The sequence below is a fragment of the Corticium candelabrum genome, chromosome 13 (assembly GCF_963422355.1).
Source record: "Corticium candelabrum chromosome 13, ooCorCand1.1, whole genome shotgun sequence".
NCBI classification, from domain to species: Eukaryota; Metazoa; Porifera; class Homoscleromorpha; order Homosclerophorida; family Plakinidae; genus Corticium; species Corticium candelabrum.
Window position 1 is genome coordinate 7,874,914 of NC_085097.1, and position 25,427 is coordinate 7,900,340.

At 47.6% G+C, this 25,427-nt stretch overlaps 3 protein-coding genes across 3 annotated transcripts; all 3 read left to right on the plus strand.

Annotated features, from left to right (window-relative positions):
* Positions 1-4,325: 4,325 nt before the first annotated feature.
* On the plus strand, positions 4,326-6,991 carry LOC134188729 (probable serine/threonine-protein kinase DDB_G0271682). Its single transcript, XM_062656912.1, has 3 exons — positions 4,326-4,473; positions 5,245-5,851; positions 5,942-6,991. Exons 1-3 carry the CDS (start codon positions 4,471-4,473, stop codon positions 6,754-6,756), a joined length of 1,425 nt encoding a protein of 474 aa, XP_062512896.1. The 5' UTR covers positions 4,326-4,470; the 3' UTR covers positions 6,757-6,991.
* Positions 6,992-22,031: 15,040 nt separating this feature from the next.
* LOC134188654 (uncharacterized) lies at positions 22,032-23,408 on the plus strand. The gene has a single exon (XM_062656823.1). The coding sequence runs from the start codon at positions 22,032-22,034 to the stop codon at positions 23,406-23,408; it is 1,377 nt and encodes a 458-aa protein (XP_062512807.1).
* Positions 23,409-23,523: 115 nt separating this feature from the next.
* Positions 23,524-24,573, plus strand: LOC134188655 (integrase/recombinase xerD homolog). Its single transcript, XM_062656824.1, has one exon. It carries the CDS (start codon positions 23,524-23,526, stop codon positions 24,571-24,573), a length of 1,050 nt encoding a protein of 349 aa, XP_062512808.1.
* The last annotated feature ends 854 nt before the right edge of the window (positions 24,574-25,427 follow it).

Consider the following 25,427-nt stretch of genomic DNA (forward strand, 5'->3'; position numbering starts at 1 on the left):
CATTTCGCCGGGGAGGCCGCGGCGGAAAGGGGTCTGGCTACGCGAGACTATCTACATGTTTCTTACTTTATTAGAAGTACCAAGAACAACCTCAAATGCAACAATTTAGCAATCTAGTCCAATGTCACGCCGTGAATTAGCCGCGAGACGAACCAGACCTCTTCCTGTCGCTCATTATCAGTCGTAGACGTCGCCAACATTCGTCTATTCTCTCAATAACCTTTCAATCAACCTATAGACAAAGCCAAACCCATAAACGAACGTGAATTACGGTGGGCGAGTCTGCTTGGTTCGAGTTGTTCATGCCGACGCGTCTCCCAACACGGTCGCTTGGCCAAAAACCGTTCGCAGTAGGAAGAAACAGGTCGCCGAACGATTTTCGAAAGAAATAACGGTCGGATTCAAGCTCTTTCGATGTCGAACGTCGGAACCAATCACGGAGACTAATCAATTCTATCGCAACTGATGATTGGTCGCCAAACAAATATCCAGGCGGAGCTACTGAAACACACGTGCCACAAATTATATGCTAAATGCTCATTGGCTATCGCTAGGGACAACGGCGGGCGGAGTTAGCACCACACCCATATTATGCGCTATTGCGCAATTATTTAAATAAATAATATAAAATATATCCGGTCACAACGAAGGCTAGCCTCGTACCCAGGCCCTCTTGCGCGCCCGGAGAAGAGGGCCTGGTACACATTGTATTCGCATGCGCGCATAAATTAGAAGGAAGTCGTGGTAATATATGCACGCATGCGGAACCGACGTTAGAATCTCGAGCCGATAATGTCGCGCGCAATCGACAGTGAAACAGCTTCCGTGTTCAGTGGTGATGAAGCCCTAGATCTAGACCCAAAGTCAAGTAAAACTCCGCGTTCGCGTAATCTTTGACTTGTTCTATCATCAGCAATACTATAGGAGACACGATTGCGACAATGGCGACATATCCACAATCTTCTTCACCACATTTCTCTAGCTTACAGTCAACCCTATACGGTGTATGTTGATAGCACAGCGATTTACCGTATCCTGTAGGAAGCCAGCTGCAGACGTCGTTTCCGTTGTAGATGTGCTCTACGACAACACGCTGCTGCTCCTTCAGCTCTACATTACACAGCTTAAGCTTGCCTAGAGCGTAGTGCAACACCATATCAAAACCAGAAGCTCTGCCTTCATCCACCATTTGCCAAATTGGGTCTCACTACGCGCGACATTATCGGCTCGAGATTCTAAACAACGTCGGTTCCGCATGCGTGCATTCATTACCACGATTTCCTTCTAATTTATGCGCGCATGCGAATACAACGTGTACCAGGCCCTGCAAGAGGGCCTGGGTACGAGGCTAAACGCAGGCTAGCCTCGAATTTCCAGACCAGAGAGCGCGCGAACTCTAGTCTGGACCAAGTCGATACTAAAATGATTTCGGAAATAGCCCTTCTAAGCCAATCAGCTCCTACAACCCAAATCTCGGTTGTAAATTCTGATTGGCTTAGCAATAATTGGTTAGGCTAGGTGCACTGATTGCGTGCGTGTGAAATCCTCGTGGGCGGCTAAGTGCACGCCAAGAGAATGACTGCACGCACACATCTTAGTTTTAGTTTCAGCTTCAGTTCTTCGATATTTTCAAGCTTGCGGTGACAGGACATGTCCTGTCACATCCACAGCAGCGTCGCCAGACCGTCACCTTTGACAACTGGTGGAGCGGTAGTCTCGCTAGTCGAGCGGTTAGACTAGCTAGCGGTATGCCGAAGAATCAAAGAGTCGTCGTTTCATGCTGTCCACCAAGATATCGCCGCAAACACGGCAGACGTCTCAAGGCCTGTCCACACTGGCAACTGGATCGCGATCGGGATCCAACCGCAACTCTGTCCACACTTGCAACTCGATCGCGATCGGATCGCGATCCGTCCGATCCACATCGCGAGGTGGATTCGATCGCGGTCCGATCGCGATCGGTTGAATCCAATTAGAAATAGTGGGCGTTACCTTCACGTACGCTACGCGTGTAGTCGGAACATCTAGGGGTGCGTTCGAATACTAGTTCCAGTTCTAGAACTGGAACTGCCAGAACTGTCAGAACTGTTGGAACTCTTGCTAGCAAACGAACGCTTAGAACTGTCAGCAAGTTGAGCATGCGCAAAGCCTCATACTTCCTGTAAGCGTCAATAGAGATAGTGCGTTTGACGTCACAATCACGTGATATCCCGGAAGTCGCCACCTTAGGGGGCAAGCGTACTAGCATGACTACGAGTTGCTCTGTTTTCGGCTGCCACGATCGTAGAATTCAGGGAAGCAACATACGTTTTTAGTCTATACCAGCTATACCAACCAGTCAGGGACCTGAAACGGGTCATTTGAGCAACAGACAACGGGCAGCGTGGATCTCCAGCCTAGTCAGAAAGGACTGGAAGCCGTCGCAGCATTCGCGTGTTTGCTCTGAGCACTTTCTGTCTGGTAGAGCTGTCATTTCTAGTATGTTCTGTACTAAAAGAGTAATCTATGCTACTCTGAATAATTCTAGGAAAGCCATCCTTTGTGTATGACTTAACTGATCCTGACTGGCTACCATCTGCAAGGATGGGTTAGGTTGCTACGATCGCTTCCAGTAGAGAGAGATTTGTTCGTCTCAAGAAAGGTCTAGTACACCTAACAGCATACAATCATATACAACATCATGTCACTCCAATTCATGTCGGGAATACTTCTTGCTTCTCCGTCCACAGTTGAGCCTCCGTTCTACCTGTTTGTAGGCCCGCAGGTACAACTTTCTCCTCGTATCGCTTCTGCGATTCGTCGGAGAGGCTTTTAGACTTCTGTTCCATAATCTCTATTCTAAGAATTAGCTTTATCGCACTCGACCATCAGACTACGAAATCACGTCAAACTCGCGAATTTACCGATAAAATTTGGTTTAAATCTTTCGCAATTAGTATGCTGCCGCCTTACTATCTAACACACAGTTGAACGTCCTTGAAATGTTGTACAAGCCGCCGTCGCAAACAGATACCTGCCAAGGACAGAAACTTTGCCCCCTAAAATGGCGGCAAATACGGGTACTACAGGGAACGCCTACTCCTCGCCCCCGCACGCACTATCTCTATACGAAGTAGCATGACGTTTCTACTCCACTTCTTGTAGTCTGTTCGGACATCATCAGTGCTTTCGCTTTCGGTTTTTTGGAGCTGCTCGCGCCAAGAAGGTCACTGTAATCAGTCCCAAATGTCGTTCTTCTGGTGTTCGGCAAGCCGATGGTCGCCACAAGTGTTCATTATAGCAAACAAGAAGGTCCACAACGGCCTCAGCATCTGTACCCATCATTTCACTTCGTCAACCTCCGGGAATTTTGCATTTAGGGCGTGACAGTTCCAACAATTCCAGCTCGCTAGGCAGAACTGCTAGAACTGTTCTGACAGTTCTAGAACTGTTAGAACTACCAATCGAACGCTATAGAACTTTTCTCCCCCTACAATTCCAGTTCTAGAACTAGTATTCGAACGCACCCTAACACTCCTCACTCGTCTTTGTTCTCGCTCACCTTACGTCGCTGTATCAACGATTTCTACAAGCAAAGAAACCACACATACACATCGGTCATCAGTCACGTGATAGCGAAATGAGGCGGAGGTATCGTTTTCAAAGTGCAGTGTGGACGCTCGCTATCCCGATCGGATCGCGATCCGATCGCGATCCATTCTGGTCTAGTGTGGACAGGCCTTCATGGCATTTACAAATGATATGTTGATCTAGGTAAAACGATCCTACGCTGTTAGACACCATTTAGCATCGCTATTGATAAATACTTCCGAAATCATTTTAGTATCGACTTGGTCCAGAGTACTGTGTATTCCCCGTAAGTGTGAACTCGGAAGTGAGTAGTGAAGTAGAGGTCACACCAGGTGTGCTCATTAGAGCACTAGGAGCTGCTCCAGTTGGACCATATTACACCAATTATCTTAAATGGTTCCAGTTGCTGATCCGTTGGTCTTACAAGATAATTGGATAATAACCGTTGCTCCACCCGTTTGTGTTTGATATGCACAAGTATTATCCTTCCGTTTCGTTTGTAGGAAGGGCTTAGATAATTTGATAAACAGAAATGCCAGACCTAGTGGTTTCTAAGCATACCGAGATCATCGCGGAAGTCCTAAAAACAGCGGAGATATTAATGATTTTCAAAGTTCACACTTATGGGGAACAGACAGTAGAGTTCGCGCGCTTCGCGCGCTTTCTGGTCTGGAAATTCGAGGCTTAACGAAGGCACGTAGAACGTCAGAGATGATAGCCGGGACTTCGTTATATCCACGTGATGCTTCAAAACTCCCGTACGTTTCAGAATGCGGCGCAATTTGACGAAGAAAACGACTGCTTGGAGCCGCACCGGCTGTCCAGACGACTTTTTTTGACTTTCTAGAGCTCTTCGCGTCGTCCGAATTAGAAGGACTTCTTTCGGGGTGTTGTTGCTGAATGGTATAGCTGTTTTGAGTTCGTTAGTTTTTTTTTGTAACAAGTGAAATTCGGCGTTGTTTCGCGTGGGTGGACTTAATCGCCACCTAATTAAAGTAATGTGTATAGCGTAGTGTTTGTCTGCTATTTGCAGCATGTATGTTATGTAAACTGTAATAATTATGTGATATTTTGTGCAAATGAACATTTGATGATGATTTTGCTTGAGACATTAGTGCTATGGATGGTGTCAGTTTGCAGTGATAATGAGTCTAATCTTGTTATCCATCTATGCATTGGCTGTGCCACAGCACTAGAAAGGATTCAAACAAATACTGTATTTTACTGTACAATAAGATGTTGCTTATCTGAATGCTTTGGGACCCTGAACTGTTGAATATTCCTGATACCTAATTAACTAATTGACATCAATTACCAGACACGATATTCCATCTTTGTCAAGTGATACCTCACCGTCAGACATGGTATACATGTGACCATTACTCTACTCTATAGTAGTAGGCAACTATACCTCATTAAGGTATCAAAGACTGAACACTGATTGCATGAATTCCCACTTCATTCTCTGTTGCACATTTAAGAGATTCAAAGTTATAGACAGAAAAGTGAATGAGAACACCCTGTAGACTGTTACTGCACATAGGCATATAAACTAATTTTGCACACAAAGTGGGTTTGTAGCACCTCCCATTCAATTGACTGAAGCGTTCTGATATATTGTGACATCCTACTGTAGTGAATAATTACTATAAGTCCTATGCATTCTTTTCACAGCGGTCGTCAGTACCTGTTCAACGGCGAGATGATAAACGGCTGTCTTCAGTTTCACATCAGGAAGGAAAAGAAGCAAGTCAGCAATTACAGCAAAGAGAGACAAGGGCAAGACTAGACCAAAAAATTGCAGAGAATGAACAGTTAGCAGCTGACAAGGAACAGCTAGCAGCTGACAACGAACAGCTAGCAGCTGACAACGAACAGCTAGCAGCTGACAACGAACAGCTAGTAGCTGACAAGGAACAGTTAGCAGCTGAGAATGAACAGCTAGCAGCTGACAAAGAACAGCTAGCAGCTGAGAATGAACAGCTAGCAGCTGATAAGGAACAGCTAGCAGCTGACAACGAACAGCTAGCAGCTGACAACGAACAGCTAGTAGCTGACAAGGAACAGTTAGCAGCTGAGAATGAACAGCTAGCAGCTGATAAGGAACAGCTAGCAGCTGAGAAAAGGCAGGAAGTACGTCGTGTTCAAGCACAACGTGAGTGTGCTGAAGGGGCTTTGGAAGAGAAGGAGGAACAGCTCAATCAATATTTGAATGCCCTGGAAATTCAGGCAAATAAATTGCAACTTGATGGCAAGATATTGGGAGAAGGATCATATGGAGGTGAGATAGTCAATTAGATCATACATTTAAGGTGTCATTGGATTTAAATAAAGTTGTATGAGTATGCTACTATGTACATTCTTTGTGTAGTCGTTCAAGTGGGTCACTGGTGTGATGTCCCTGTTGCTGTCAAAACGTTTCATGAGATTCTGAGGCTTCCTCAACTGGCACCAGTTTTCAAGAGAGAACTGACCGTCTGCAGTCAATTGCATCATCCCAACCTCGTCCCTATCTATGGTGGTGTGATGAAGAATGAAATTCCCATCCAAATTGTGATGGAGCTTCTTCAAGGCTCACTTAGTGATCTAATGAAGGCAGTACGTGCTTCAAAGAGCTACCATTGCTATCTGTCGTTCCGAGAGCAGATCGACGTAGCTACAGATACTACTGCTGCCATTACGTATATGCATTGTCTGCGTCCTAAGCCTTATGTTCATTGTGATATCCGTACTACCAATGTGATGATCACTCGTGATATGGTAGCTAAAGTGGGTGATCTTGGTGCAAGTCACATGATCAACAACAGCACCTCTCTAGGTGCTCTGAGTCTTGAATATTGTGCACCTGAGAAATTTCCTTGCAGTGATGGTAGGTCAGCTCGTAGCACACGAGAGTCTGATGTTTACAGTCTGGGTGTGACCCTGACTGAGTTGTTTACGGGTCTGTCACCAATTCCTACAGAAAGGCGAAGTCAAATACGAAAGATTAAAGATCCTGATCTGTTGGATATGTGCTTGCAAATGACACGCAATAGACCTGCTGAACGACCAACTGCTGAGATGGCTTTCACCATTTTGATCACACAAAAGTCAACAGATTCATACAAATCAACTGCAGGAAGGAGGACAGTTAGAGGAAACTTGGAAGGCAGGAGCATGGATGTTGTTGAGGTCATTCACATCTAACTTGAAAAAAGGGAGGCAACTTCACAATTGGACTGCTAGCTGCTCTCACAAGCATTACCAGCTATGGGGAGCATTACTAGGGAGCTTTAGTAGGGCAAAGGAGGGAAGGAATGACATACGTGGGTTATTGTTGTTATCTCTACATAACTGTCTGCTTTTAGTCGTTGCTTTTTATGTGTAGTTGTTGTAAGCAGGAATTGCTATTTTAGCTCAGTATAGGATGGACAGCAAATGTCACAATTGATTGCAATTTTTACAGCCACTAATGACTGCTGAGTAAACAAACTTTGAACTTGCTGAAAGTCAATCACACAAATCTGTAAGATATCAACACTTCACTGCACGTTTGCAACCACCATTATCACTGTTTAGTTTTAGTAAACCAGTCTGACAATACCCACAGCCCCAGTGCGCGTTTGTAACCAAAAACTGTTCAACAGCTTTTGCTTCCTCACGTAGACATGTACTCGTAATAGGCCTTCCTTAATTAATTAACTAGAAATTGAAGCTGTGTTTAAACTGTCGCTTCTACAGCTATGAGCCTTCAAAGTCCTGAACACCACGTACGTACACGTGCACGCTAGGAGGAGTATTGTGATTGTCGCGAAGAAATACGAAAATATACACGCTATTTTCTGTCTAGACGTGCTACCTGTAAATGTATTTAATTAAAATCCTACATAGCGACTGTCGTTTCGCGTAACCGCAAAGTCCGTAAATAGTCTGTTAGTCGTAAGTAGAGTCATTGTATACGGGACATAGAATCTCTCATGGTTACGTAATGTTACATTCCCGTATAATTATCGTAAAAAGAAAGCGATCGATTTCGAGTCAGCAGTTGTAGACAGTGTAACGGTAGAAGTACTGTTAGACATGTTCGCGCTCAAAGCTAACTCAACACCCACTCCCCGTATGACCTCGCGTACCCTTACACTACTCCCCCCTTAAATGAGAGCGGGTCCAGACGTCTCTCATTGGTACTCTAGACTAAAAAGTACCACGCAACGTTATATAACTCAACTCAATCTGTTCATAATAATTAATTACGTTAAGTCATATCAGTGTCTATGATATAATCGTCGAGACGTATTGGCATTCTGGGCTGGCGTCGTGGGCGATCCGCATTGCGTCGTTCGCGCAGTTGTTGTTCGTCATCGGTAGATGGTGTCGCTTCGTCCGCAGTCGTCCACTCCGATTCTCTCTGGTTCTCTTGCGCCTTATCAACGCCGGTAGGTGGTGAGCTTGTAGGTGGACTGCGTGGCTGCGTGTTTCCGGGAGGCACTGGTGGACGACGATTTGTATAAGGCTTCATACGGTTGTAGTGAGCGATGTTTTCTTTTCTGCCGTCTAGCTTACGAATTACATAAGTGACCTCTGAGCAACGCTTCACAATAACGTAAGGTCCAGTCCAATACGGTGTTAGTGTACGTGCCTTGCCACGAGGGACACGTGGCTGGTAGAGCCATACGTGGTCGCCAGGGCCGTATGGCGTGTGCTCTGGTTGTACCGCGTTTGTTGATTAAAGGTGGCGATATTAAGATGGTCTGCGACGCGGTCATATAGTTCTTGTGTGCACTGTAATGTATCTGTCGGTTGGGGATGTAAAGAGGAACCGTTTCGTTCTTGTGATTGCTGTATATCTGCTTGCGGTGTGGATTGGAGATGGTCCGCCAAGGAATCTGTCATTGTGCGGGCTCCCTGTTTAAAAATGATGCGAAATGGAGACGCATTATTCGTGTCATGCTTGGCAGAGTTGTATGCCAACTGTACGTCTGGTAGTCGATCTGGCCAGTCGGTTTGAGAGCGGTGAACGACTTTTGCCAGAGTTGTTCCTATAGAACGGTTCAACCGCTCAACTGAGCCATTAGCTTGCGGGTGGTAGGCTGAAGAGACAGTGTGCCGGATCCCATACTTAGCACACAATTCGTTAAACGTCGTGCTCGTATAGCAAGCACCTTTGTCGGAATGGATGGTACGCGGGATGCCGTAGCGTCCGATCCACTCTTTCAATTTGGTGCTAACGGTGTGGGCCGACGCGGTTGCAATAGGTGTCATTTCCGCATACTTGCTGAAAGCATCTTGGAAGACTAGAATGTAGCGGTATCCGTCTGGGGACAGTGGCAATGGCCCTTTAATATCTGTCTCCACGATATAGAACGGACGAGAAGGGCGAGGGCGTTGGCAAAGCGGAGCTTTAGCTGCAGCAGTCGGATGGTTGCGTTCTCCGCAACGGTGGCACGACTGGGTATATGCAGCAACATCCTGGCGCACTGTAGGCCACCAAAAACGTGCGAGTAGCCTGTCGAGAGTTTTGTTGGCTCCCTGGTGTCCTGCCGTAGGGTCATCGTGCGCCACTTGTAAGACTCGTGGTACAAGCGAGAGTGGTACGACCAACTGTCTCGAGTCGTGCGCCTTGCGCCAAACGATGTCTTCTTCAAGATAAAGATCATGTCGCAGAAAACTTTTCACACTAGAGGAGGCGTCGGCTGACGAAAGACAACGAGACTGGAGAAGTCTAATGACTACCGCGATATCAGAGTCTGCTGCTTGGGCAGTCCGAATGTCGTCTTCCAAAAATTGTGATGACTTGTCGTGACTTGTGACGTTGGCAATTGTGTCAGTGGGTTCCTTTGCAAAACCCAAACGGCTCAAAGCATCTGCGACGCAATTCTGGGTACCTTCAACGTACTGGATGCTGAAATCATACAGCTGTAGTTCCGCAAGCCATCGGGCGCGTCTACCCCAAGGGTCTCGGATGACGGGAAAATATTGCAATGGTCTGTGGTCAGTCCGTAGCACAAACCGCCTGCCGAGCAGGTGGTGGCGAAAGTGCCGAATAGCTGATACTATAGCGAGCAATTCGCGGTCGTATGTCGAGTAATTCCGTTCCATTTTAGTTATAGCTTTGCTAAAAAAAATGCGACAGGATGTGTCCCTTCGTGTGTCTCCTGAGCGAGTTCTGCACCCAGACCAACGGTAGAGGCATCCGTTGTCAGAATGAGAGTGCCGACCGGACGAATGTGACTTAGCAACGGTGACTTCATCAATTGTAGTTTTAATGTCTCGAACGCTGTCTGGCACTCGTGCGTCCAATTGAATGCTACTCCCGCATGTGTTAGTTTTGTGAGAGGGGTAGCTGTCGTGGCGTAGTTCCTAATAAACTTTCTGTACCATCCAGTCGCCCCGAGAAAAGTTTTGACTTCGGTAGGTGTAGATGGAACGGGCAACCTGCTGATGGCATCCAGTTTAGTGCTGGAAGGTTGTATCCCCTCGGCGCTAAGTTTGTGTCCACAGAAGATGACTTCCGCCATAGCGAAACTGCATTTATGTGCTTTGATGCGGAGACCGTGGGCCAAAAGATTTTTGAACGTGGCCTCGAGGCGTTCCAGATGAGAGTCGAACGTTGCAGAAATAACGCAAATGTCGTCCATATAGAGCGCCAACTGCGTTGGCGACATATGTCCGAGAACATGGGCCATCAGCCTACAAAAGGTCGCGGGCGCTCCTTTCAACCCGAACGGCATCCGAGTAAATTCCCAGAGACCGGATGAAGTACGGAAAGCGGTTTTCTCTCTGTCGGCCTCAGCGACTGGTACCTGGTGATAGCCTTGTGCAAGATCAATTGTGCTGAAGTATCGCGCGCCAGCCATGTTGTCGATAACGTCCAATACGTTGCCCGTGGGAAACGCATCGCTCTTAGTACGTGCGTTTAATTGGCGATAGTCAATGCAGAGGCGCATAGTCCCGTCCTTCTTCTTTACGGGACAAATTGGAGCCGCATATGAGGACGTTGACGATCTGATAACACCGTTATTCCGTAACCTTTGAACTTCACTTTCGATCTCATGTCTCCACCCGCTCGGGGTGCGCCGATATCTAGAAGCCACTGGTGTGTCATCTGTCAGCTTAATCGTGTGCTCAATGGTAGACGTTCGTCCTTCATTTCCATCGTAAGCAAACACGGTCTCATACTTACAAAGCAAACGTTGTAGTCGTCTTGATTGTTCATCTGTGAGATGATTTCCGGTCGTGATCTTGTCAACGTCTGGCGGTCCTGTGGTTGCGTTGGTAGATGTGGTTGCCTCTGTGAACTCTGCTAAGCTCTGGTTCTTGTGGATGCGTACTGTTTCTTCTGACAAGTTGAAAACCTTGACTGGGACGTGTCGTGATGGTCCCCCAATGGCAAGCGTACAGCATCCCACAAGGCCGTGGGAGGCCGGCAACCGCTCTGTTACTTCCACTACACCCGTGTATGTCTCGCCTGGACGTAGACCTGGGCAGTGAACCTTGCCCCAAACAGTGTATTCTTGGCCAGGAGCAATGTATTCATCAGTAGTAGCATACACTTTCCCGAACCTGACCAGCTGGATCTGCGAGCGTGATCGTTCAGGAGGGCGAAGCCATTCACATTCGGGTATGGCATGACCATCAATGAGCAACCGTCGCGTTCTCGTGTCAATTTGTAAGTCCAGATGAGATAACGTATCGAGTCCCAGAATGCCCTCCGTGATACCCGGCACAATGTAGAATTGCGCTGAAATATCTCGTGGTCCAAAACGTATCCTACAAGTAACCGTGCCTTCGCAGCGGATGCTAGACCCATCAACCATGACCGGTTGTCGGGACAATTGCCGGTTAATCTTGCCTTTAATATTGGAGGCGAGCGACGCGGGAATAAGACTAATTTCTGCCCCCGTGTCAACAAGAAAAGGGTGATAACCCGGCCCACCAAGTTGTACATCAACACGAAGAAGCTCGTGCTTTTCAACTGCTAGGACCATAACACGCCTTTTCCGAAAAGAGGCCTGGACGGTTGGTTAGCTCTACAGTCACGTGCGTAGTGCCCCGGTTTCAAACAGCGGTAGCAATGGTCGCGATGAGGGCAGAACTTTCTCGTGTGATTGTCTTCACCACAAATGGAGCATTCGTGAAAAATGCATGATCGCATTTGTGGACCGCTATTTGAATAGCCAGAGTACCTGCTTCTTGACGAAGCTGTCTTGTGTCGTACTACCTGCACGTGGCTGGTTTCCGTCTCGCTGGTGCTGTCGTCGTGATCAGTCATCAATTGATAGACTCGCTCTGCAATCTGATCTACTAAAGACGGGCTAGCGTGAGATGCATCCGGGTCTGTAACCGTTGCCTGGGCAACGCGTGCAGTCTGCGGTGTCGTGCTTCCCACCGCAGCTAGTTGTAATCGTACGACTTCTGGGGCTAGGTCTTGAACCTTCTTGGTTGTAGTTTGCGGGTCTCGCCGTAGAGCCACGCGTAGCTCCGGTGGTAGTCCTTTCAAAAAACAATCCCTCGCTATGGTATCGAGCGCATCCGCGCCAAATCCGGGATATGCCAGTTTAGCAAGGCGGCAAATATCATGTGCAAATGAAGCTGGAGACTCACCTGGACGCCAAGATCGTCCTGTAAGCTCGTATATAGCTGTATCTCGATCTCTCTCTGCTTTGCCAAATCCTGCTTGAGCTCGTCTGCAACCACTGCTGGGTCTTTTTGGTGTTCTTCGCTCATGCGCGCATAGCACTCGAAAGCTGGTCCATCTAGGCGCGATGCCATGGCCAGAGCTTTCTTTTCCCCGCTGTAACCTTTCAAGGCGGCCCACACGTCTACTTTCTTTAACCATACCGCTAGGTTCCCTTCTCCTGTGAAGGTGCGAGGCGTGTTGACTTCGATCCCACTCCGGTCACCAGTTGTAACGGTAGAAGTACTGTTAGACATGTTCGCGCTCAAAGCTAACTCAACACCCACTCCCCGTATGACCTCGCATACCCTTACAACAGGTGAGTTCTGTTGTTTATGTCCGACAGGTCCTAACAATTGCAAACATGAATGAAGAAGCACTTGAAGTGCAAACCCTCGGCCGGTATGCACTTTGAAGGTAAATTAGTCGCGCTATGACAAAATCGTATGACAGAATGGTATGATGTGGGTAATATTAATAAATAAGAAGCATTGTAGCACCCTAGCTTTGTCTGCGCCAATCAGTGTCCAATATTCGCTTACAATAAATGACATATCCCACTTCCGCTACATATTGACCGGTCAATAAATCGGGCTGTATGACTGCCTGGGGCTACTGGTTTATCAAGATGTGAATTGTTTGTGAACATAACAATTAGGCTACTGAAACGTATCTGTCAGCCAGAACAAACAATAACGTGGGTCTACGGATGCGTACGGAAATCATGAGTTCTTTCATGCGTGTAGCAAGTGCAGACCTGAGGAAACTAAACTGAGAGTCGTCCTTCTGGAAAAAATTAACCGTGGTTAGGCGTCCAGCTATAGAAAGATACTTGCGCGCACAGAACGCTGTAAACCAGCTACATGGTAGAAGGTGGATACGGCTTTCCATCTTGCCTCCGAACTTCATTCATAAACCTTGCAAGCCAGTAGTTCATTTTTCTGTTGTTCGTAACATGCAGATCATGCACGTACCGCCCGAGCGCTCCCTCTTCGGTTGGCTGCTTGTTTCTCCATTTCTTCCATTCGTTGAAAACTCTAACCGCACATGCAGTAGCTTTTGTGGGGCTAGGGGGAACACACAAATCAAGAAACTTATGAAAACTACTGGATGAAATTGGAAACGAGATTGAGAAGACTACTGATCAGAAACAACATCAACGTCTAGCAGTTTACTAGCTTCCAAAAAATCAATAACTGGTAATTGTGCTGTTTCAATGCCCAAGCTAGGTCGATTTCAGAACATTTTGCTACACGACTGATTTGAACTCCCGCGCCTAGAGGATATCAACGCCTCAGCTGGGTGCTACAAGCCGGTTATAGACCTTCTGGTAAGTGTATAAACCAATACACCCCGCTGCGCCCAGCTTGTTAGCACTCGGGCTTCGCCCTCGTGCCAACTCGTGGGCGGAGCGGGATGTATTTCGTTTATACACTCGCCAGCGGGCTGTACCCAATACTTATTGAAATGGTTACAGGTCGAGCTTGAGGTAAGTCACGTGACTGGCTGCTACCGTGTACGACGGGTACGTAGCTACGCAGTCCGTCAGCCAGCGTCCCGTAGGACGTCGCTTCTTTTTTTTAAAACTTTCGCTCGTCGGTTCTTTGTGCAGGTGATTGTTCTTTGTGCAGCTTTCGAGGTCGTAACTATGGGCGGTTTTAGGCGTGGCATAGATACCAGAGCCAAAACAAAATTAGATGTGGGAACGTTACAAATGCATCTAGATTAGCTAGGCGTTGTTTCTAAGTGCACGTTACAAATGTAGTTGTTTCCAAATGATGGAACAAGCCAAATGTTACAAGTCGAAGAGCCTCGACGCAAGGCCGGCTGGCAATCTTCGCCTTACGTGATGAAGTAACGGGCGTGATCATTGTTCTGTTTGTTGGTGGGAAACCTAGGTTACAAATGGAGACCAAACAAGCAGCTCACCACCGATTTTCCAGCTCACAAGAATGGAAAAGTCTCGTTCTTTGTGCAGCTTCTCTAGGCGTCTTGTTGTTTGTGCGGCTTCTCTAGCTAGACGTCGCCTACTGTTGTAATGAGGTGACCCCAGAGCCAAAACAAAACATCAATGCGGGAAACATGCACGTGCACATGTAGATTAGCTAGGCGTCTGTTCGCTCTGACTTTGGATACCGTAAAACAGAAATGAATAGAGACGCACTAGCGTACTTACAGGTCGGCCGAGCCGCTTTGTCCCACAAACAGACGCTGTCATGGACAATGCACGTCCTCCTTAGCAAATTCCCGTCTGTTGTATAGCTCACCAGCCGTAATACTACTCCGCTGTAGTCTAGGCTAAGTATATCGCGTATACCGACTCAGTGGACCGGTTATACCAGAATCTATTCTGCTACAGTGAACGACACGTACTCTACTGCACAAGTGCACTCAGCGCTAGTTATCGCTAGACTAATATAACACGTACGCAAACCGCAGTCGCACCTAAAGCGCATGCTCGCTATACCACACTCTCCCTTTCTTAGTCTGGTGCTGTCCTTATCTATTGTTCACGATATCTTGCTATTGGTTGTCTGTTTTGTCTCTTTGGATATCGTCTGGGAGTCTCGATCTCGTGGTCTTCTGGAGGTGATAACATTTTCTTGGAGATCAAGGTAGACTCCTCACCTTGGTCCTTGTGTTGAGTAGATTGAACTACTTGTCTTGTCTCTTTAACAGGAATGACTGGTACTGGTATCTCTTCCACCTCTATCTCTGGTACACTTACATCAGCTGTTTCTGGTACACTCCGTTGATCTCCCCACCGCATTTGGTCTATATGCACCTACCTGGAATGTCCTTCCGCATTCACTAAATAGTTGGTTGGTCCTAGCTGTTGTTCAACGATTCCCACGTACCAACCATCTACCACGACTATCTTGACGTGGATTCCACACACTGACTTTACAACCAGGATCCAGTTGTCTTGATCGTTTGGTAGCTTCCTCGAACTTGATTCTCTGCTCATCTCTGTCAATGTCACTTACCTCTGGGGGCAACAAAGATAACTCGGTTCTTGGTATTCGTTTGATCAACAGTTCGGCAGAAGTTTTGCCTGTTGCAGTATGTGGAGTCGTACGATAGTGTAGAAGGAACGAAGACACTCGATGACTTATCGATCTTCCCGCTGGTCGACCCTTCAAGCTCTTTTTCAACTCTTGTACTATTCGCTCTACCTGTCCACTAGATGCAGGATGGTAGAGTGGAGTCATTGATGCTTGATTCCATTGGCCTCCATAAACTCCTCGAAGTCTTGTGCCCTAAACTGAGGACCGTTGTCGGTTACAAGTCGCTGTGGCAATCCATGACAAGAAAAGCTTCTTCGCATAGCTTCAATTGTCTGCCCTGTAGTAGCATGTATACCAAGTTCGTGGACTTCTGGACATTTAGAGAAGGCATCTACAATAAGTAAATACTGCTTCCCCGCAAATTCTGCAAAATCTGCATGGACACGTTCCCATGGTGATGTTGGGTAGATCCATGGATGTGAGGGTTTAGTAGTACTTGGTCTACTCTTCTGGTTTTGACACTGTTCACATGATCTTGCTAAATCTTCTCTATACCTGTCCAGGTTTGGCCATCACACATAACTTCTGGCTAAGGCCTTCATTTTGCTGGTCCCCAGATGATCCTCGTGTATCTGCGCTAATACGGTCTTTCTCAATTCCTCTGGGATGATAACTCTGCTGCCCACAATAAGCAGCCTCCTTCGATCGATAACTCATTAGCACGTTTAGCAAATGGTTGTAAGGATTGGTCCACATCTCTAGTAGTCCATCCGTATCGAGTATATTGATATGCTCTCCTTGTCACCACATTCAATTGGGTTGCCTTTGCAATCTCTTTGGCAGTCATGGGCAATGGTTCACAATAATCCACTCCAAAGATTTGTTCATTTGGATCAATCACTTCTACTGGTATAGGAAGTCGAGACAATACATCAGCTTCCTTGTTATCCTGCCCTGCCCTGTATTCTAGCTCACAGCTGTACGCACTTAATATGAGTGCCCAGCTCTGCAGTCGTGCAGCTGCTAGCGTAGGAACTCTTTCCTTAGCTCCTAGAATCCTCAGTAGCGGTCGATGATCGGTTACTAGCGTAAATTTCCTTCCCATCAGGTATTTATGGAAGTGTCTTACTCCATAAATCAAGGCTAGGGCCTATTTTTTAAATGAGCATAATTCTTCAGCTGGAGCTAGTGTTCGTGATGCAAATGCGACTGGGCGTTCAGTGGCATCTTCCATGACATGACTTAGACACGCTCCTACTCCATATGGTGAAGCATCACAACTTAACTTGATGGGCTTACCCAAATCATAATGTACTAGTAAATCCGACTTCGCTAGTGTTTGTTTTGCCTGCCGGGATGCCTTTCTCTGTTGATCCAACCACTTCCAACGTTGCTGTTTCTTCAATAAGATATACAGTGGTTGTAATGTCGATGACAAATTAGGTAAGAACTTCCAATAATAATTTAGAAGTCCCAAGAAAGCCTTCAATTCAGTCACGTTACTAGGGTCAGGTGCATTTTGAATCGCTTCCATCTTACTCCGAGATGGGGATATGCCTTCTGCACTCACCACGTGCCCCAAATATTCTACCTTAAACTTGTCAAATTCACATTTTTCCATTTTTAGCTTAATTCCGGCTTGGTTCAGTCTTTCCAAGACCTTGAATAACCTTTGCTTATGCTGTTCATCACTGTTGCCCATTATTATAATATCATCTAGGTAGCAGATGACTCCGTCCAGTCCTGACAGAACGTTATCTATAGCTCGTTGCCATATACCGGGTGCTGAGCGTATGCCAAATGGCATCCTTGTGTACGTAAACATGCCCTTGTGTGTATTAATGGTTAGGTATTGCTGACTTGTGGGGTTTTCTAACATCTGTTGATACGCTTGTTTGAGATCCAAACGAGAAAATTTCTTCTTTCCTGCTAAGGTCGAAAACAAGTCATCTGGATTCGGCATCGGATATTGATCCAAATCAATATAGGGGTTGATGGTGACCTTGTAGTCGCCACATATTCTAACATTTTCATCCCCCTTTCGAACTACTACGATGGGTGCTGCCCATTCTCTCTTCACTACTGGTTTCAGAATACCTTCCTTCCGCATCCGTTCGAGTTCGGCATCGACCTTACTATGCAAGGCATATGGAATCGGTCTGGGTCGATGAAACTTTGGTTTGGCATCTGTATTCAACATGATGTTGGCCTGATATCCAACCAATGTACCTACCCCAGTGCCAAACAACTGTGGAAAGGTTTCCACTGGGTCTATTGCCTGAAATTTCTGTACAGTGAAGATTGAATCCCAATCTAGTTTAAAATGTTTCAACCAGTCTCTTCCTAGGATGGCGGGCTTGTTCTTCACTTTTACCACATGAAACTTTACATTTACTTACTGTCCCTTGTATCTTACAGGAACTTTCGCTTCTCCTTGCACATTCAAGGGCTGTCCATTGTACGCGTGCAATCTGGTTATACTTAGGCGCAACTGTATATGTTTCAAGTACTTCTGATATGTACTAGTGGGGATAACCGTAACTGTTGCCCCGGTATCGATTTCTAACTCTATCTGTCTTCCAGCAACGTCCATTTCCACTGTGACACTTCTCTTGTTTGAGATACTATAAACAACATCTACATGATGGGTAGTTCGGGGCTTCCCCTTTGCACGTGTTGCGTTATTGGAATCTCTACTCTGCATTCTCTTTCGGCATACTCGACTAATATGCCCCTGTCCCTTGCAAGAATGGCACGTTTGTGTCCTAAATCTACAATTCTGTGGCGTATGCCCTTTCGTTCCGCATCGGTGACATGCTTGTTCGCCACCACTTCCGTGTTTCGTGGTTTTCGTATTGACACCTGTTGTGTCTTTCCGAACAATGTACGCGGTCTCAGACTTCAGAGTGGGCGGACCTTGTGGTACACACCCACGAAGAACCCTAGTCTCCTGTCTCGCTGCTTCAAATGCCTGCGATATATATTTGCAGAGCCCTCTCTAATGTAAGGTCTGCCTCTGCCAACACTTTCCTTTGTAGTGCTTCACTATTCAACCCACATACGAGTTGGTCGCGTAGCGCGGTTTGTAAATACTCTCCAAACTCGCAGTCCTTTGCTAGCCGACGCAGCTCAGACAAATACACAGCGATTGACTCACCTTCTCGCTGTTGTCTTTTGAAGAACTTGAATCGCTCCACTATGACGACTACTTTGGGCTGGTAGTGCCTCTTTAGCACGTCGATCAGCGCCTCCAACTCGAGATCTTGCGGCAGTCGCGGTCTTACTAGGTTCTTCAATAGGGTGTACGTTGTCCCTCCGATGCTCGTCAACAACACGGCCTTCTGTTTGTCTCCATCTTCGACCGAGTTAGCTGTACAATACAAGAAGGACATCTCTTTATAGTCCTCTACGGTGTCAATTCCTGGGCTGAACTCCGGCAAACGTCCATGATAACTTGCAGCAGCCATGCGGTCGTGTGTTTACTCTGATAGTTCTAACTCCTATCGCTCAATGACAATCTCTTGTCGCAACTGTTTCGGTGCTCCTCGGTGTCGTACCGATCTTCTTATGGCTACGTACTTTTCGCCACTCTCCGAGTATATCCTCGTCGCCTATTGTTGCATAGCTCACCAGCCGTAATACTACTCCGCTGTAGTCTAGGCTAAGCATATCGTGTATACCGACTCTGGACCGGTTACACCAGAATCTATTCTGCTACAGTGAACGACACGTACTCTACTGCACGAGTGCACTCAACGCTAGTTATCGCTAGACTAATATAACACGTACGCAAACCGCAGTCACACCTAAAGCGCATGCTCGCTATACCACACCGTCCAACGCCAAATTTCTGTTGAAGACGACACTAGTGATCTTTGCAACAACACCACGGCCGCTCAGCCACGCACACCCAAAATTCAAGCTGGCAGACTGCAGAACCACTATGCAGAAACACTGTGGAACAAGCAAAATGTTACAAGTCTACTACAGCTACACACCTCGCCCTGGTTGTTGTTGGGAAAACATACACGTACAAATGTATGTGCTAAACCCTTAAAGCAAACGACTAGACACCATGTACAGGACGGACGCCCGATGGCCGAATTCTCGTTAGCAGCCACCAAACAAAGAGAGGCGGAGCCTCACGATGACATCACGTTCGTCTATTGGTCAGTAATGACACCACTTTTCGTCTGTTGGTCGGAATAGCTTCATTTGCATCTCCGCTAACCAACTATATATACGGTCGACGGGTCGTTGTCTCGTACGGTCGTCGAACGACTACTATGCCCTCTACCCGGAAATCCGGGCCTCGGGTAATTACACTGTTCTGGTAAGAAACTCTCTCAAGGAAGTTTCGCGTCTACAGTTGGCTGTTCGTCCATTGTCTTTGGTTGCCACGTACGACGTAAAGAAATTAATGCTTCGTGATTGGGCCACGCTAAAGAGGCGTAGCATATTCCTGTAGCGTGACAGACATAGCCAGCCAGCCAGCCACATAGTCCCCAGACCGGAAGTCAGTTGAGCCCTATGCGTTTAGAGTACGCTACTCGCCAAGTCTCGTGACTTTTACAAAGTCCCTTTTCCTAAACGCTCATAGCTGAATTAGCTACCGTATCGGTAGTTGGCGACGCGCGTTAGCAAGGAAGTCCCATACGTTACACGAGCACTACTCTTCCCGTTTGTGCATACTACGGCAGCAAGATTGGATGCTCGTAGATTTTCAGGTAGCACTACTTGAAATACAACGTTTCTGTTGTTTCTGATCAAAAATTGACGTCTTTCTAGCTAGATGTTCTCTCATGTGGAACAGCGCGTACTGATTGGCTGCCTGGCCATTATCCCTGGTTGCCGCGTGCGACGCAAAGAAGAAGAATGCGTCGTGATTGGTCACTCGCTTGCATACTATACATTCCTGAAGCGTGACACCCATATATGGTAATTTTTGGCGTACATAGTCAGCCAGCCAGCCACAGAGATTTGGGGCAAATAGAATGTTGTTTAACAACGTTAGACAGAGTTGATTCCACCTCGGAGTCGTGCGCGCTAGCGGTGCCGTTGCGCGCGTTGTAGCTAAGGGCGGAGTTATCCGCGCGAAGTACTATATACTTGGCACTGCAGGCGTGTTGCGATCATTGTAGCAATTGCAAGCGTCAACGCTTCAAAAACAGTTGTTGTCAGTGCTCCCAAAAAAAATTGTGATGGAAGACCAGGATAGCCCGTCGGTGACCATGTCCTTGGCTGACCTTAAGGGCCTGATGGCAGAGACGGCCAAAGAGACGGCTCGGGCTGCTCTAAAGAAGATCAAGAGAAACTGGCCTCTCAATCTCAGGCTGCTTCGGGTACGTTCGGAGCTAGGGTAGTAATACATAAACTGCAGCCTACTATAGGCACCAACGCAGGGCAGCGTAGCAGCGCAAAACATAAGAATAAGTTATCGAGACAGCATGCATGTGCTTGTAGTTACATATAAAATGTTTCGTCGTGCGCTGTTGCAGAACAGACGCTCGGAGCGCTACCAGCAGCATCCGCCATTCACGGCGTTTCTCTAATGCAGCCATCGACTGTGCCATCGTTAGGGCCAAGCCTATCAACGTCTGTCAGCGTCGAGGCGGTGGCGCCGACAGTAACAGCGCTCAGCTCTAGCGCGGAAGCTTGCATTGTGGGAGAAGGAACCACGCCAATACCCGCTCGTCTGGTTCGACTAATCCAGGCACAGGAGTACGTGGACTTTGCGGAGCTTCTTCCAGATAACCTGGAGCTACTGCGGCGCATGCAAGCTACAGCGGAACCAGCCAATCGTCGTCGCCTGCGTCTGATCACGACACTGCCTACGTGGGTGCAGTGTTTTGCTACGTACGCCGGGATTCTTCTGCGGAAGCACTCTGCCCGGGCGCAGGAAGTGATGGCGTACTTGCGGCTTGTAGCGCACGAAGCGCAGGCCACAGCGGGACAGCTGGCTGTTATATGACGCGCTTTCGGCAGTTGGCGGCTTTCAACCGCAGTCTTTCTTGGAGCCAGCTGAACGCGCCTCTCTTTGCTGCGACAATCTTGGCAATGGACCAAGCGCCAACGGCGAGGTGTTTTCACTGCCTAGAAGCGGATCATGCTCCCGGTTCTTGCGCGTTAGAACCGAACGACGCTCTACCGCAACTTTTGCGTGAAGCCGGACCAGCCTCGAGAACGCTGTCGGGAGGCGAATCAAGATACCGACGTGACAGACCATGGGATGGTCCAAAGCCAATCTGCCGTAATTATAATTTTAGCAGTTGTGCCGGCTATCCCGACTGCACGTTTCGGCATGTCTGCTTACGCTGTCGAAGCAACCACAGGATGCGCGAGTGCCCAGAGCAACGCACAGCTACACCGACAGCCTCTGGAAAGCCAGCAGCGTCCAGCAGAGGACAGGACAGCGGAAGGCAATAAGCCAACAATATATTGTGGCGCTTAGTATTTGCGCTTGTAATTGCTGATTGGATTGCTTACTTGCAGGATATTGTTGTGGCATGTGTGTTCTGTTTTTTGAGTTGGAGCGTGTAATAGCCCCGTTATACGTAAGCCTCACGGGCCCTTGGCAACTGTAAGTGTGTAACTCGTACAATAAGCGTTCTTCGGTCTGACTAGCGCATTGTTTGGTAGGCTCCTCTTTCGACACTTATCGTCGATTGCGAAATACCCAAGAGAGGGGCAATGTATATGGATCGCGCTACCGTTACACCGAAGACCTGCTAGCCTTGGACAGCTGCCACCCGACGGTGCCATCTCGTCATCTGGACACGGTTCGGACGTCCCCGTTAATGGTAGACGCGTGGCGTCAAGCGCTGGCGAGCCATCCGGATACAGGTTTCGCTAGCTACATCGCAAGTGGTTTGTCTCGGGGATTCCGGATTGGTTACGATTACAACAAAACAAAAGCAAGACGATCCCGCAGGAATATGAAAGTGGCCAAAGCAAACGCCGCGATTATCGACAGTTACTTGCAAGAGGAGTGCGCGGCAGCACGTATCTCGTGTCCTGACGAGCGTAGAGCAGCGGAGGCTCACGTCAGCCCTATGGGGGTAATTCCAAAAGCTCACCAACCAGGTCGATGGCGCCTTATCGTAGATTTGTCATCCCCTCGCGCAGCGAGCGTCAACGATGGCATTGCACCTAACTTGTGCTCCCTCTCATACGTTAGTATAGACGTGGCGGCACGGAAAATATGCGAGCTGGGAACAGAGGCTATGATGGCAAAGCTTGATATACAGAGCGCATATCGGCATATCCCCGTTTGCCCAGACGATCGTCATCTCTTGGGAATATCGTGGAAATGCAAGGTGTACCTCGACCGAGCTTTACCTTTTGGCTCGCGCTCGGCCCCCAAAATATTTTCTGCTGTAACAGACGCGCTAATGTGGATTATGTCCTGCCGAGGCATAACAGCCGGCATACATTATTGGACGATTTTCTATTTTTTTGGACGTCCGCAAGCATCTGAATGCGATGAGAACCTTGCAAAAGCATTAAGTATATGCAACGAGCTAGGCGTGCCGGTAGCTACAAACAAGCTCGAGGGGCCCACAACGTGCTTGACATTTTTGGGTTTGCAGCTCGACTCGCAGCATGGGATCATCAGCTTACCAGCCGTTAAGCTGCAGAAAGTAAAATCCACAATTGCGGAATGGCTAACGCGCCGCGCCTGCACGAAGCGCCAGCTGCCCTCTCTGATTGGTACGCTGCACCACGCAACTTCAGCGGTGAAAGCAGGTCGAGCGTTTCTGCGTCGGCTAATCGATCTTGCAGGTACCGTTAAGCAATTGCATTACTGGATGCGTATTAACAGCGAGGCGCGGGCGTATCTTTGGTGGTGGGACGCATTTCTTGAAAGCTGGAACGGAAAAAGCATTATCAACACTTTGGTATCACGGCCACCAGCGATCCAGCTTACCTCGGACGCATCAGGCTCGTGGGGATGCGGAGCCATTTGGCGGTGCAACTGGTTTCAATGGAAATGGTCACGCGAATGGGAGGAAATCAGCATCGCACCGAAAGAACTGCTACCAATTCTACTAGCAAGCGCTACATGGGGAAAAGTTTGGCGCGGCGAAATAATGCTGTTTCGATGTGACAATCAGACTGTGGTGTTGGCTCTGCTAAATCGTCTAGCCGAGATAAGATCGTCATGCAATTGCTGAGGGTGTTGCACTTTGTAGCAGCCTTTTACTCTTTTACCTGGGTCTCGACGCACATACCGGGTGTCTCTAACGTAGCGGCGGACGCCCTGTCACGAGACAATATGCCTAAGAATCAATGTCTGTCGTTGCAGCTCAACGAGCAGCCAGCGGCCATTCCACTACAGTTTCTGGAGCTGCTGTTGTCTCCCCATCTAGACTGGAGCTCGCACACCTGGAGACGTCGGCTTGCCGTTTCTTCGCGTCAGGCTTAGCTGATTCTACCAGGAAAGCATACGCGTCCGGTCAAGCACGGTATCTAAAATTCTGCAATCGTTTTTCCTTCATCCCTCTTTCCACATCCGAGCACCGCCTATGCTTGTTTGTCTCACACCTAGCCGAAGAAGGTCTCTCTCACAAGACTATCAAAAGCTACCTGTCAGCAGTGCGCCACCTACAGATCCAGTCGGGTTTGGGCGACCCATTCACCGCTACTCTCCCACAACTAGCTTATGTCTTGAAAGGAATTCGACGTCAGCAGGGACCGCGTCTGAAGGTCGACAAGCGCTTGCCTATTACACGGGCAGCATTGAGAATTTTGAAAGATGTGTGGGCAAAAAGATCACCATTTTACGACGCAGCAATGCTATGGACTGCAGTCTGCACGGGTTTCTTTGGTTTTATGCGAGCGGGAGAGTTTACCGTGAGCTCCGTAGCAGCATTCGACGCCTCTGTTCACCTGGCTCCACAAGACGTCAGCATCGACTCACATGTCACTCCGTCTGTGGTGCGCATTCACCTAAAGCAATCGAAAACAGACCCGTTCCGTCAAGATGTAAACATCTTTTTGGGTCGATCGAAACAAGAAATTTGCTCAGTGGCTGCTCTGCTGAGCTACATGGCGCTCCGAGGCAACGCGCAAGGCCCCTTATTTCTCTACGACGATGGCACGTCACTCTCGCGCAATAGGCCGGTCCGAGAAGTTCAACCGGCGCTCACAGAAGCCGGACGTGACTGCACAGGCTTTACAGGCCACAGCTTCCGCATTGGCGCAGCGACGACAGCGAAGGCAAGAGGGTTGGACGATTCCACAATCAAAGCCCTTGGAAGGTGGACGAGTACAGCGTTTGAGTCGTACATAAGAATCCCTGGCAACAGTTTAGCAGGATTTTCGCAGTCACTCGTGTAATTAACGGTCGGCGTGTGCACTACTAACCTAGTAAATGGTTAGCACAAGTTTACAATAAACGCAACTTAAACGGCAGCTGTTTCGCCCGCATCAGCCTCTTACGTACGGTGCTTGGAAATGCCACACATCGTCAGGTAGGAGATGATAGTTGGTACAGTGTACCGTGCTTGGGCTGGTGATTTTAAGAAAATCTCTGGATGGGTCGGAGTCATGGTCTGATGACCGTCTCCTGCAGGCGAATTTTTTTGGGCCCCGTTAGGTGTGGCTTTAGCTGTTCCCGTATGCACTTCCGCGGTTTGCAGTGGTCTGGTAGTACGAGGCTCGGCAGTCAATGGACATCTTGCAACCGCGATTTTGACATAAACGAAGTGCTGTCTTTTTGCACACCTTTCGAGCAGTAACCTGCGCCGTTTGTTGAAAGGGGGCCTCAGTTTTTGTCGTCTGCTGAACGTGGTTTTCTCGGCACAAATCAACTTCAATAAATTAGACGACGGGTAAAGTCATTTCTAATTACTATTCTTCACAGTTAAGCAAATTTTCATTTTTCATACAATTATAATAACAGCATGTGATATGTGTGTGTACACAATATTTACTAAGCATTATCTAGTTGGATAAGCACGCACACAAAATAATATACTCTAATAATCATTACTAATCGGATCATTTAATGTAAACAACATACTAATTACTAATGCATAGAATATGATGATGATGATGACGACATATTGATAACACTGCTGGTTGTCACACAGCTATTATTGAGGTAATCTATATTTAGAGCTAACATTGATTTAAATTAAATTATGTTAATTAAGTTAAGGTAAGTTAATGACTCTTAAGTTGATGGTATC

What these genes read in the sequence shown, in the direction of transcription:
- LOC134188729 (XM_062656912.1), top strand. An exon ending in GGGAGAAGGATCATATGGAG is followed by an intron (nt 5,852 to 5,941) that starts GTGAGATAGTCA and finishes TTCTTTGTGTAG; the next exon opens with TCGTTCAAGTGGGTCACTGG.
- LOC134188654 (XM_062656823.1), top strand. Translation starts at nt 22,032, where the DNA reads ATGGTAGACGCGTGGCGTCAAGCGCTGGCGAGCCATCCGGATACAGGT.
- LOC134188655 (XM_062656824.1), top strand. Translation starts at nt 23,524, where the DNA reads ATGTCTGTCGTTGCAGCTCAACGAGCAGCCAGCGGCCATTCCACTACA.